This window comes from Hippocampus guttulatus, chromosome 10, assembly GCF_054856545.1.
Source record: "Hippocampus guttulatus isolate MCC_2025c chromosome 10, RoL_Hgut_1.0, whole genome shotgun sequence".
Taxonomy (NCBI): Eukaryota; Metazoa; Chordata; class Actinopteri; order Syngnathiformes; family Syngnathidae; genus Hippocampus; species Hippocampus guttulatus.
This window is the reverse complement of record NC_141270.1, coordinates 5,587,709-5,601,043: the sequence shown is the minus strand read 5'-3', so window position 1 is coordinate 5,601,043 and position 13,335 is coordinate 5,587,709. Positions and strand designations below refer to the sequence as shown.

General features: G+C 43.0%; 1 protein-coding gene across 2 annotated transcripts; it reads left to right on the top strand.

Moving 5' to 3' along the window:
• Window positions 1-116: 116 nt before the first annotated feature.
• On the top strand, window positions 117-12,273 carry wipf1b (WAS/WASL interacting protein family, member 1b). 2 transcript variants are annotated; one of them, XM_086121769.1, is made up of 11 exons: window positions 117-231; window positions 324-431; window positions 4,871-4,978; window positions 7,423-7,520; window positions 7,640-7,763; window positions 8,043-8,213; window positions 8,292-8,988; window positions 9,308-9,408; window positions 9,722-9,955; window positions 10,050-10,163; window positions 11,232-12,273. In XM_086121769.1, exons 4-11 carry the CDS (start codon window positions 7,461-7,463, stop codon window positions 11,282-11,284), a joined length of 1,554 nt encoding a protein of 517 aa, XP_085977895.1. In that variant the 5' UTR covers window positions 117-231; window positions 324-431; window positions 4,871-4,978; window positions 7,423-7,460; the 3' UTR covers window positions 11,285-12,273. The 2 variants fall into 2 exon arrangements, with proteins under 2 accessions (XP_085977895.1, XP_085977896.1); XM_086121770.1 differs by lacking the exon at window positions 117-231 and having other exon boundaries at window positions 250-431; window positions 7,420-7,520.
• Window positions 12,274-13,335: the final 1,062 nt, after the last annotated feature.

Here is a 13,335-nt window from a genome sequence, read left to right as displayed (position 1 = left end):
GACACACACGCACGCGCGCGCACACACACACGGGAAAAGGAGCGACTTGGCCGCAGTAGCGTGCGCGGACGCTTCTGCAGAAGGAGGAGGAAGAGAAGGAGGAAGAGGAGCAACTGTCCCCGCCCTCTGCAGATTTGACCATTGACTGCACGCATTCAACACACGCACATGCCCCCTTCAAACATAAATCCCACTTTGACGTTGCGTGACGCCTCCCTGGCTCGTGCGTCGGTGAGTAACGCAAAGTCACGTTAGCGAGGAAGTAGCGCGCACATGATGAAGACTTGTCATCCTCCTCCTCTTCTTCCTCCTCCTTCAAGCAGCAGCTGGCAGTGATTCGGACTACGGGGCTGTTTACTGCAAAGAAGGAGAAGAAGGAGACGACTTGCTTCGAAAGCGCAGCGAGGCGTGTTTCGTGGCTGCAGGCCCAGGTTGGTTGATGACCCTTTTCCTTTTTTTTTTTTTTTTTTAAAACCCACTTCGTCTTTTAAAATGCCCGAAAATGTGTGTGTGTGTGTGTGTTTTACTGAGCCTGTGTGTAACTGTTTTGTTTGGACGTTCGCTGCATTGCGTTCACATTTGGTTTTGATTATCAGGCTCAAAGAGTTCTTTATATCTGCCTGCTGCTTGCACATCAATACGTGGAATGTGTGTGAGCGTGCATCCTGTTTGACAGAAAGCCCTCTTTCAGCTGAGCGCCTTGTGATAACTTTCGGGAAGAAAATCAAAATCAAAAGCATAGCACGGTATATGAACTCATGAAGTGCGGGAGAGTGCCGAACAACTTTTCGACCACCCATGACATGTGCCTAATGAAATGTCCTCTGTGCACAGTAGAAACGTTGCTTGTCTTTTTTTTTTTTTTTTTTTTTGAAGGATCAAAGTGGCTTGCTGTTCGTTAGAAGTGGCATTTTGAATCACTTTTCTGAGTTATCAACGAAGGGAGCAAACGAGAGTGGAACGCATTTGTTTTGCCTCTAAAAGTCAAGCATGAGCCAAAGTTAACAGACCGGAGAGGGTTCGTGAGTGATTCGTGAAATTGGATTGGGGTTGTTGCAATTTGCGATTTTTAAAGTGTAAAAGTACGATAGCAAGTCTTGTGAACGCAAAAAAAAGGCTTCAGTATTATTATGGTGTTGCCCAAATAAATGTACCGGTAATCAAAACATGCAAATGAGTAAAATAAAAAACCCCTGCAAGATTCCAATAAAGATTTGTAATGTACACTTTCTGCACACTTCAAATTCAGAATTTGTCATTTTCAGCTAATTTTGTGAGGTCTTGTAGGCGGTTAGTTTCATTGTGATTGGCATGAGAAATCGGCATCAAAACTTGTTGGAGAAGTTGTATCCCGACCCAAAATGATGTAAAATCTCACGCGCATGAAGATTCATTTGGTTCATTGCTGTTTGCAATTTCTAATGTGCAAAGAAACAATATATGGTATTTTGCAGTGACCCAAAATTTTGTTTATCACCAGTTATCACGTGGTCTAAAAGAAACGTAAACAAATATGACAAATGAGTAAACAAAAGCCAAAACAAGAGAGCACTCTGCACGCATTAGAAATTGTCATCAAATCTTTTGAGTTATTTCAAAGTCGTATCCTGAACAGAAAAGTTGCTGTTAATTTACGATTGCAAATTTGGACCACCAAAAAAAAAAAAATCACTTATCTGTATTACAGTATCATGCATGATCTTACTCAAAGAAATGTAAACAGAAAGCACAAATGAATAAAAATAATCAATAAAATCAGAAACCATGAGTCAACCCAAAAAAACTCAAGCAAAAAAAAATAAAAATAAAAGCATCATTTTCACTTAAGTTTTTCATCATCTCTGAGTTGTGTCTGAAAAAGTCATCCGATGACTGATCGCTCCTTTGAAACATAACTGGGTTTATTAACGACTTGATTGATTTTTCAGTCGTCATCTGCTAGTAGTCTACTCGTGTGGAAAAAGTGATTACCGGTGCATCCTGACGCTACGTGAAATCAAAAGTGAAATACTAACGGTTTTGCATTGTTTGGACAATGCGCTCATGGCCGCTATCTTGCTATTTGCACGCTTTGTGACCGAGCTGTTGGGTAATTCCTCCCTGCTTGTTACGGGAGCAATTGTCTTGGATTGTTTTCAGACGGCTGAAGCATTTTCCCGTTATTTTTCTTTCCACCGGCCGATTCGGAAAGACTGCGAAGCGATGAAGGGAACAAATGAGTGCAGGAACGCATTTGGTTTGGCTTTCAAAGTCCAAACGCGAGCCAAAATGAATACACAGGAGAGCGTGAGACGAGACCATCTCTTGCACTCCAACGCGTCTTGCTCACATTAACGACACGTGATGCCGATATAGGCGTCGATGGAGTCCGTGATCGTGTACTTTACGACACAATGTTCCAGTAGTGACCTTCAAATCAGTCATACCTGGGTCAAATTTTTGAGTTTGACCCAGGTATGACTAATAATTCTCTTCCACACTCGTATCAACTATGAACTAGGAAGTTACCAGGATGTGTTGGAGTGCTGTCTAGTGTCTGTCCGTCCATCTGTCGAAATCGTAACCCAAAATCCTGACCATGTATTAATTCCACGGAATTCATTTTTTTTTTTGAGTCTTAAACATTTTCATTTTCTGAACTGTCACAAAGAAAACGATAATAAAGAAAAACTACCATTTGAAAACACCCGATGTAATGGGAACAAGGCGTGAACCAAAACATTCAATCAAACTAAAAATACAGATAATCACTCTTTGAGGATACGTAATTGAGATCAATAAAATGGAGAATGAACAAGTTGACAAAGTTATTATTATTTATTTATACTTCCCTTTGACGATTCCCAATGGAGACATGAGAGAACGGTCTGTCACCTAGTTTTGTTGCTCATTTGATGGCATCAATGGAAGTGTCCAACCCTCCCAGAATCATAACGGCACCATCCATGCGTTCGTCACCGCCTCACGAACCAGGAACTGACAAACCACTTGCGTGACCTCAAATGACAAATTTAATGGTGGCTTCTGGCATTTAGTAACGTACTGTGTATGTTTGTAACATGCCAGCAGCATCAGTAAGGGAAAAGTTTGAGGATGCCTTCTGTGTAAAAAAAAAAAATGGGAAAGAAGCAGTCAAGCAACTGCAACATTCCTCAACCATATTTGAGTTGTTGTTGCTGTTATCTTTTTTTTTTCTTCCACGCTTGAGATGTTCCATGTCAGAGTGTGGCATTCATATTTCAAGCATGAGTATGCTAGCTGTCTTTTGGCGTCCCTTGCGCCAGCAGCCTACTTTTCCAACCCTTTGACAGAGGCCTTAGCGAAGCTGATATATTGAGATGTAGATATATAGAGATGTCGATCTGACTTCATACTGAAAATGATTAATTAAGTTAATTTTACCAATTGATTTCTCACATGGAATTGGAATAAATGCCCATTCCGACATTGCTAGCTGTCAAGTAATTGCTATGAGCAATTTTTAGATGCCGCGTTGGTGACATCGTCACCCAGCATTCAATTCTATTAAAATATACATCTAATAAATAAGTTCGAAAGAGAGTCACCACCTATCCGTCGACTACACAAACTTCTTCAGTTTTCCTATGCTTCATTTATAACCGGTTGACAACATGTCTCTGTATGATGACCTCATCATGTTAGCCAGCACTATGAAGTCACAGTTATGGAGCTGCTGATGCGGCCCAGTAAATAAGAAGAAACTGAATTCCCCTTTTTTGAGTAAATTAAACTGCCTTTTTCAGCAAAAAACGGAAAAGTAACACTTCCGACGCCATCATGCTCATCTGTCTGGCAGTTATCAACTGATGTGCGAGCCACCTTTTTATTTTGAACAAAGCCATTGGTGAGCTTCTTTTTACATTTGTGCGGCAGGAAGCGGACCAGGCTGGACAGCTTCGCTCCCTTCAGTGTTGTATTCCTGTCACGCGTTAGTTTGGTTAGCCGAGGCTCTGTGACGAATGACCGTTTATACATGCGGCATTAGCTTTGTGCTACACTGTAGCGGCCTGGTTATTGTTAGCGCTAGCTTGGACAGGTTTGGTTTTACTCCTCAGTGGACATGACTGACACGCGCGCACACACAGACCCCATAGACACAGCCACAGCCACATCTACACACACACACACACACACACACACACACACACACACTCGCGCGCACACAGTGTGACATTGTGGTGATGAGTATGCTAAGCAGGAAGTGCGATGCTGAGAGGACAGGAAGTGACAGGAAGCCTGCTCTGAAGTGAGCATGGCACCGTTGGCCTTCCCTCCACCAAATTCATTCTTCGATCACTTTCACTTTTGACACATTCTTTGAAAGTCTTGGCTTTTGTTGTCACTGACCATGCGGTCTATGATGTGTCATTTCAGTGTGTGTATTTTATTTTACAGACCAAGTGCAATGATAGATATTCAAAAGACGATTAAATGAATATTTAAAAAAAACTACATTTAATCACAACAAAGAACAAGCTGTAAAAAATATGGAAGGAAAAATAGACACATCTACAAGTGTGTGTGCGTGTGTACAAATAATTATGCAACATAATGCATGAAATAAAACACTAACAGAAATAATACAACAATAATTAGAATAAATCTGAATGTATAAAACTTAATATAAAAATATAATAAAATATTTAAAAAATGAAAAAACAAACTGATGTATTGCAGATGAAAAGAAGGCTCAGTTGGGGAAGTGAAAAAGAGGAAGTGGCGCGTGCCGCATGTCAAGTCTTTTGCGCTTACAGGAAGTCCAAGTTGTGCTTGGGGAGGGGCATCTTTATTTATTTATTTTAAAAACATTCTAGCAATCGCTCATCTTCTGCTTTTTTTTTCTTTTCAGCTGCATGTGGCTGCTGCTCACACTTTGCATTTTCATGAGGACGGAACCGAGGTGCTTCTTCTATTGTCTTCTCAACATCCTGCTCCTTCTTCTATGGACGCAGATTGAGTGAGTACGGATAGACATCGTAAATATTCAGAACTGGAACATTATTGGATCAGAAAAAAGCCTTTAAAAAAATCTTATTTGGCAGAGTAACAAGAACAAGTTGATGTGGCTTTTTGACATGTAATGTTTTCCTGATATTGTCTTTTTTTTGAACAATGTGATGTAAAATGTGTTTGTCAAATAAAATTAAAATCTAGGCAGTAGAATAAGAAATGACGATATAATAGTTAACCCAAAATATTTTATGTAGTCAAATGAGGTAAATCTTTCCATCTTTTAGTCTAATCAATTAAAGATGCTCATTAACATGAACAAATCCACACAAAAAAGCAGTTAAAAATGTCTCACATACATGAATAAATAGTTCTCGATGTCCTGCTGCTTTTAGACTGATAGCTCTTATGAAAGCCAAAATACCACACGATTCCATTTTTCTTGTTCTCGTGTTAATTTCCATCAAAACACCAAAGTGAAGAATCTCCCTCCTCTTCTTATTGCTTTACTCGTATGGGCGACAAATGTAAAGAAACTCTGAAAATATTGGGTACATTTCTGATTAAAAACCAATCCAATGCATGTTCAGAAGTGGAATGTTTCTGTTTTACGGTTTGACTCAATGAGGAACAGACGTCAGGTCAAATTACACAGCACATCTGCTGGTGTGTGTACGTGTGCAGTCACACAGGATGTTAGCTTAGCCACTCAGCAGCACACTTCTTGCACCGCCAACATTTCTGGCTACGCTGGGCTTAAGACATCTGAAATGACATTTGTTTTTCTTCTCTTGTTCTGCGGCCCCTTCTGGTGTGTGTGCAACTTGGACACCGGGGTTCAGCGTAATACATGCATGCATTTACAGTATACAGTTCATGAAGAAGACGGTCACAAAGGTCCAGTAAGCTGCAGTAATATTAGTCGCTTTTCATAGAGGAGAAAGAATCAAGTGTTTGTCTTTGATTATTAGTTGTATGCCTGTCTGTGTGTTGCTGCACCGTTTGTGTTCAAATAGCCATTGCTTGCAAAAACCCTCAACCCTAAATACAGTTTATCTTCCCATTTGAGTTATAGTGACTTTAGGTCCCATTAATGGGGGTGGGGGGCAGTTTGAAATGAATCATCTCAGTCCCATTTTTTTTTCTTCATATCACAAATTCAAGTAAATGATACTTATCAACTATCGCGGGAGCCTTGCAGCAACATCAAAACAAACAGTTGCTTCTTTGAGCTGCTTTAAGTACATCTGAAAAAGTCTGGAAGACAGAGAGGGAAAAGTATCGCAGACTTTAGAAAGGAAACAATTGGACCGTTTGTTATTGGTGTTGGACACGTGCGCGTGCACACACACACACACAGAGCACATACACAATTGAGGCCCTGTGTTCACAGCTGATCACAGTGTGCAAATGTCAGTGTGCATGTGACTTCAAGAAATGCACTCAACATGTCATTGGTGTCAGTTTACATTGTAGGGCTAGTCATGTGTATATTTTAACTTTGGATGGTTCTAATTCAACAATTTTATCCATTCATTGGAGTTCATTTATCCAGATGTTTATTTATTTTTAAGTTGGGGGGGGCTTCCTCAGGTCAAGGCGCATCCCTGCCGATGTGCAATGCTTCTGCTCATACCCCGGCTGCAAAAAGAGAGGAAGTAGTTTACAAAAGTTGAGTCGTGTTGACAACTTTTTCATCACTTGTCTTTTTTTTTTCTTCAAATCGACTTGAATTCACACTACACGAGTGGAAATTGTTTTCAAATTCTTTTCTGATACACCACTCCATATGTTGCCAAAGCATGTTGGATACTTTTGAACCGTAATAATTTGAGCCACCGACAACCAGAGACGGCTCACTCCAGTTTGGTTATTTTGCAGAGGAGTCTATGAATTGAGTTAGGAAAGGACCATGCATGTTTCCTCTGTGAGTGTGCCTCGAGAAAGTCACCTTGCAGTCCTCCAGTGAGCCACGTGTGAGTATGAATTGTAATCCAACAAGACAGGCTGAGAAAGGTATCAAAATGGACGCTTGCACTTCCCGCCTGATGTCTTCACATGCACCGTTTCGTCACGGCTTGCAGGAAATGGGCCGAGCGTTGCCGCATCTTGATTAAAGTGCTCAAAAGTCATGTGCTTAGTTTTAACCAAACTCACTTTGTGTGAGTCTGGTGGGTTTAAAATAATCAGCATTTAAAAAAATAATATATAGGTTATAGGCCACGTCAATGGTGGAAAACCCTCTGCAGTGTTGAGATGCACTTCCTGTTTGTCAGCAGCTTACAGGAAGTGCAGAGTTAATGTGATATTTATCAGTCCGTGTTGCCGTTACCATGACAATATTAACTCCCAGGCTCATTTTCCAGTATTGTAAAAATGTGACTATTGATAACGGCTCATTTAAAGAAGACAAAAACAATTTTCCTTGTGTCAATTCGTTTTGTCAAGCAGGGTGCAGCGTCCAGTGCAGACCGCCTAAACGTGGAGAGATGCCTGCCCCGCCACCCCCGCCGCCCCCGGGAGCCCCTCCTCCTCCCAGCCTGGCACATGTAAGCCACAAAAACAATCCTTATCAATAACCTATATATTTTTGAGATGCATGTGGAGCTAGATGCTGGACGCTCTTCTCATGGTTCTAACTTGTGTACATCATCTGTGGCGGTTCCAGGCCAACACCGAGAGGCCGAGTCGCGGAGAGCAGAAGGGACGCAATGCCCTGTTGTCCGACATTTGTAAAGGAACCAGACTCAAAAAGACGGTCACCAATGATCGGAGTGGCCCCCAGCTGGACAGTAAGAAATATGCCGCATGAGGGCATTAAATGTTCTGGAAATATGTATGGGACATTGGGCATTTATGTAAATTTGAGACATTAAAGGTATGCAGGTCATTAAATATAATCTAAATATTCAACATTCAATCCTTAAATATGCTATATTAGAGATGTATAAAAATTAAACATGATACACAGGAGAATTATTAGATATTCTTCAGAGAGCATAAAGAATAGGTACATTATAGGTATTAATATACTGAACACAAGTATAAATTATGAATTGCTTGTATCCCAGAACCGAAAGGAGGAGGAGGTGGCGGTTCTGGAGGAGGTTCAGGTGGAGGTGGAGGTGGAGGTGGAAGTTCAGGTGGGGGATTTGGTGGTGGTGGTGCTCCTGCTGGTTTAGGGGGCCTATTTGCGGGCGGGATGCCAAAACTGCGCTCTGCAGCTAACCGAGATTCCAATGGTAAAAGAAATCAAACCAAAGATAGATAATAAAACAATTGCTTTATGTATTGAGTTAATGTTTCACTCACTCCTTCAGACTCTGGACCCAACAGAGGACCCGCACTCCCCCCAAGTCGCTTCGGTGGGAGCCCCAGCCCCTTCGGTGGGGGCCATGTCACTGGTCCTCCCAAGCTCCCGGGTGGGCCATCTGTAGTTCGCGGTGGGGTTCCCGATCTTCCCAAGAACCGCACAAATCTCTCCTCAAGGCAAGACACTCCAGGGGGTGTCGCCCCTCCCATCCCCAACACGCCTCGACCCAATCAGAACTTCAGTCCCCGCGGGGGACCACACCCTCCGTCCCTTCCTACGGGACCCAGATCGAGCCCTTCATCAGGACCACCGCCCCCGAGTCTTCTCCCAGGACGGCACGGACCCCTGCCTCCTCCCCCAGGTGGTTCCTCGAGGCCGAGCGCCTCTTCGCCGCCACCGCCTCCCAATAACAGCAGGCCACCCTTACCTCCAACTCCCGGGGGTCGACCTCCACTTCCCGACGACCGGCCCCCGCCTCCGCCGGCCCCGATTGGGGGGCACCGGCCGTCCATGCCCCGTGACATGCCTCCTCCACCGCCTCCTGCCGTCAATTCCAAACCACCATCTTCTATCTCCTCTCGCTCCGGAGGGGGGGCGCCGCCTCTCCCGCCAGGGCGACCGGGCCCACCTCCCTTGCCCCCGACACCCGCTGTCGGGGAGGATCATTGCACGCCTCGTCTACCCCAAAGAAACACTTCGCTCAGGTGCGCCAAAAACAAAACATCTGCCCATTTTCTATTTTGTGCTTGTCCACATAGAGACAAACAAGCTTTTGCTTGCTTCTCTTCACATCTACGGACAGTTGTCTCTTCAATTCACCTTTTCAGAGGAAGGAAAGACTTGATGAGGGGAAGCGAATTACAATCTGGATGGGTCAACTGCCAATCATGGCATATTCTGACGAATGAGAATATCTGTCGAGCTGATTTAGAGAGGCTAAAGATGTCCCGTCATTCTTGCTCACAATGTAATCGTGTATGGGTCCTCTCATCAGTGTTGTATAATGTTGCCATTCTTTTCCAGCACCTGTGGCTCTTCACCCCATCTGCGGACCGGACCCCTCCCTCCCCCACCCAATGAGAGGCCACCTTCATTTGGACGAAACCAATCATCAGGGCGCACAGGTTGGCAAAGTCCATATGATGTCAGAAAAATGTGTAGGGCTGCTGTGGTCACTGTCACGTTAGCATCACATTACCATGAACGTTGGTTTCTGAATTTAGGGTCAACATTTTCCCAGTTAATTTTTAATGCTTCAAATGTTAGATTAATTTGAGTCTCCAATGTTGGATTCCAACATTAGCCTCTACATTATCTTGAACATTAGCTTCGATTGTTAGCTTCCTTTGTTGTCTCCAGCGTTAGCTTCCAACGTGTCCTCCGATGTTAGCTTCAAACCTTTGCTTTTGAAATTAGCTTCCGATGTTATCTCCACAGGCCCACTTCCCCCACCTCCCCCCTCGGGTCGTAGCGTGAGCGGCGTCAGCATGAGGTCATCACCGGCACATTCTCCAATCGGGCGGCTGGGGTCGGATAACTCGCGGGGCGGGCCCGGAGGTAGGCCGCCTCTACCTCCGGACAGACCGGGAACAGGTGGAGGCGGTGCCCCCCCACCACCGCCACCACCCATGGGCAACGGCTTCCAGAACTCGCACCACAACCAGATACATGGTGAGTACTCAGAGTAACTGCGAATGTTACTGTTACGGCTTTTAGTTTGTCCCACTGTTCAATAAATTAAATGGGACATTCCCCATTCTTGCAGATGATTGGGAGGGTCGGTTCACTTTCCACCCTGTCTCAGACCTGCCTCCACCCGAGCCCTATCAGCACTTTCACAAGACGTACCCCAGCAAGATCAGCAAGAACGAAGGCAGAGGTCAGTCCAACAGTATGCATTGTGACTTCAACCCAGCATGACATGTTGGCAGTGTAAAGAAAGTGTTCATGTGAAATATTCTCATTTTATTATTCACAATAAATCAATTTATTACCCAAAATAAATACTTACATATATTTTAACTAACCAATTTTAGGAGGGCAAAAATTATTATTATTATTATTTATATACCATAATAGTTCATGCCTCATCAAGGTAACTTCAGTACTCTATTCTGGGAAATTCGCAACTTTGATATCCATCCATCCATTTTCCGAACCGCTTGATCCTCACTAGGGTCGCGGGGGGTGCTGGAGCCTATCCCAGCCGTCTCCGGGCAGTAGGCGGGGGACACCCTGAATCAGTTGCCAGCCAATCGCAGGGCACACAGAGACGAACAACCATCCACGCCCACACTCACACCTAGGGACAATTTAGAGCGTCCAATCAGCCTGCCATGCATGTTTTTGGAATGTGGGAGGAAACCGGAGTACCCGGAGAAAACCCACGCAGGCCCGGGGAGAACATGCAAACTCCACACAGGGAGGCCGGAGCTGGAATCGAACCCGGTACCTCTGCACTGTGAAGCCGACGTGCTAACCACTGGACTACCGGGCCGCCCAACTTTGATATCATAAGGTTTTATTCAGATTATGACAATATATGAAAACATTACTACACTACTTCATTCTCCAAGTATATCAGCTTTATTCTGGTAAAAGGACGACATTTTTCTCATTGGATAGAAAGCTTCTTGTGTTAAAAAAAAAAGCTTGTTACCCCTAACATTACTTTACAAAGTTAGCTTCGCCATTACCTATGTTAGCTTCAATGCTACCTTGAATCATAGTTTCATTGTTGACTTGTTATATTATTTTCCATTGTCAGCATCTAACATTAGCGTCAACATTAGCTTCCAACTTTCCCTCCAACATAAGCTTCCCAGGTTAGCTCACAGCGTCGGGAGCTGTGTTAGCGTTACTGTCAAAATCTTTTTTCCACGTCTTTTAAATTGACCACTTTTTGATTACTAACCAACTCTGTTTAAAGTTATTTTCTTATTTGCAGGTTCAGGTAAAAAGGAAAGAGGGGCTCCTCCTCTTCCTCCAATACCAAGGTGAAGAAGACTTGCCAAGCGGACCTGAGGAACAATAATAAATGTTAAAAGTTTCATTGGAGAGGTTTTAGCCACCAGTCATAACGTGTTCCACTCCCACAAGATTCTCACATTTAATTATCCCTCACAAACTCCACCGTTGCATGAGTTTTGTATCCTGAGGCCATTAGTGAGCACAAAATGAATGTCACATCAATCAGCTTCCTCAGGGGATTTTTTTTTTTATAAAGGTACGAATATTTAAAGTTTTGTGCCTTGAAGAGAAATCCAGGGGTTCATTCCTATTAGTGCCTTAGATAAAATAATGTTTGCTTGAGTGCCCACCTCTAAAAAGTGGGAATGAGTCTGAACGGCCCTGCAACCGCTGCTGCATCGGGACAAATGCAATGTCCAATTTCACCAACAGCCACGTGTGCCTTTTCAGTATGTTTACTTATTTGTATGTCTTTACGTTTCTGAATGGTACTTTTTTTTTTTTTACCCTCCATTTTCACTGGAGCACACACTCTTTAATTCCCATCCACGACTTGGATGATATTGCGCTCGGCTGCAACAACAGCACTGATTTTTCTTTGTTTGAAGGCGCCATGTTCGATAATGAAGGCCCTGTTTCTGTTTGTATGGTTAACGAGAGTCGTAAAGTTGTTTTTACCGAAACTGTGCAGTATTATTAAGTGTTGTTTTGTTTCTTTACAACACGGGTGTCCAAATATGGTCCTTGAGGGCCACCACCCTGCATGTTTTATGTTTCCCTCCACCAAGACATCTGATTGAAATGACCAGGATCAGGCTTCTACGGAATTTGCTGAAGAACTGATCATTTGAATCGAGTGTGTCAGAGGAGGGAAACACTAAAACATGTAGGGCAGTGCCCCTTGAGGACCGGATTTGGAGACCCCTGCTTTACCACATCCAGTAATAATACGGTGGGGGATTAAAGACAGTCAGAAGTTGACATCAGTAAATAAAAGGAGCCGATATGTTTGTGCTTTACTTTGGCTAATGCCTGATTTGTATTGCAACCAATCTATCAATCAATTTTACAGTTAAACATGAAAATCATGCTGAATTTGTTACGTCTGGTTGTGTTTGAAAGCGTCATTCACTATAATCAGGTGATCATTGATGAAATGATCACCTGATTGGAACAAGAAAAAAGATTTCAAAGCAACTCTCATGATTATAACACTACACCACAAAAACTTGATTTGAAACTGAAAAATCACACCTTGTGAAAGCGCCATTCATTCTCTGGCACACGGTTTTCTACAAAAACCTGATTGAAACGGCTCACATTTGATCTATCAATCTATCACACGGTTATCCATTAAAAATTGAACTTAAAGTCAGATAACTTGTGGAAAAACACCATTAATAGATCTATCACGGTTATAAATGAAATGGATTTATTGATTGAAAATTGTTTTAATTGAAAACGTCGATTACAAATAAAAGCACCATATACCATCATCAATCGCGTGCTTATCTCGCATAAATGAGTCACCAACATTGCTGAAACCAAAAAGACCGATGACGTTTGAAAGCACCATTACTCCGTTATTTCTGTCTGTCTGTCTATTGACAATGTCACATGACCTTACCTCGCCTCCATCCAATCGAAGAGGGATGCGGATTCGCCTTTCACGGCCGATTGGACCAGTCGCCTGTCAGTTACTTCCAGCTGTCAGCTTCAGAAATACCCTACTGCTGTTCTCCCGAAGGAAATACAGTGAACCTTCACAACGAGCAAGACATTTCACGGAGAAGATGGCGATTTAGATAACAAGGGTAAGCTTTATAACCCAGAAACTGAGATATTTGTGGGTATTATGTTGTGCCAACTGATTAAAATGGAGAGAAATCAACGCTGTGGACTTCCGTATGGTCTGACGTGCCCTGATGTTTTTAGCATGCAGCAGCTAATGAGGCAAAAATATCTGTTCATGTAGTTCCATTTAAAACGTTTTAAATCATTTATAAGTAATTAGTTTGGCAACAGACGTTTTGGGCTCTCATTTATATCCTACCAGTGACTGACACGACTCGTGTGCTAAC

What these genes read in the sequence shown, in the direction of transcription:
- wipf1b (XM_086121769.1), top strand. Translation starts at nt 7,461, where the DNA reads ATGCCTGCCCCGCCACCCCCGCCGCCCCCGGGAGCCCCTCCTCCTCCC. An exon ending in CAAAGAAACACTTCGCTCAG is followed by an intron (nt 8,989 to 9,307) that starts GTGCGCCAAAAA and finishes ATTCTTTTCCAG; the next exon opens with CACCTGTGGCTCTTCACCCC. An exon ending in CAGCAAGAACGAAGGCAGAG is followed by an intron (nt 10,164 to 11,231) that starts GTCAGTCCAACA and finishes TCTTATTTGCAG; the next exon opens with GTTCAGGTAAAAAGGAAAGA.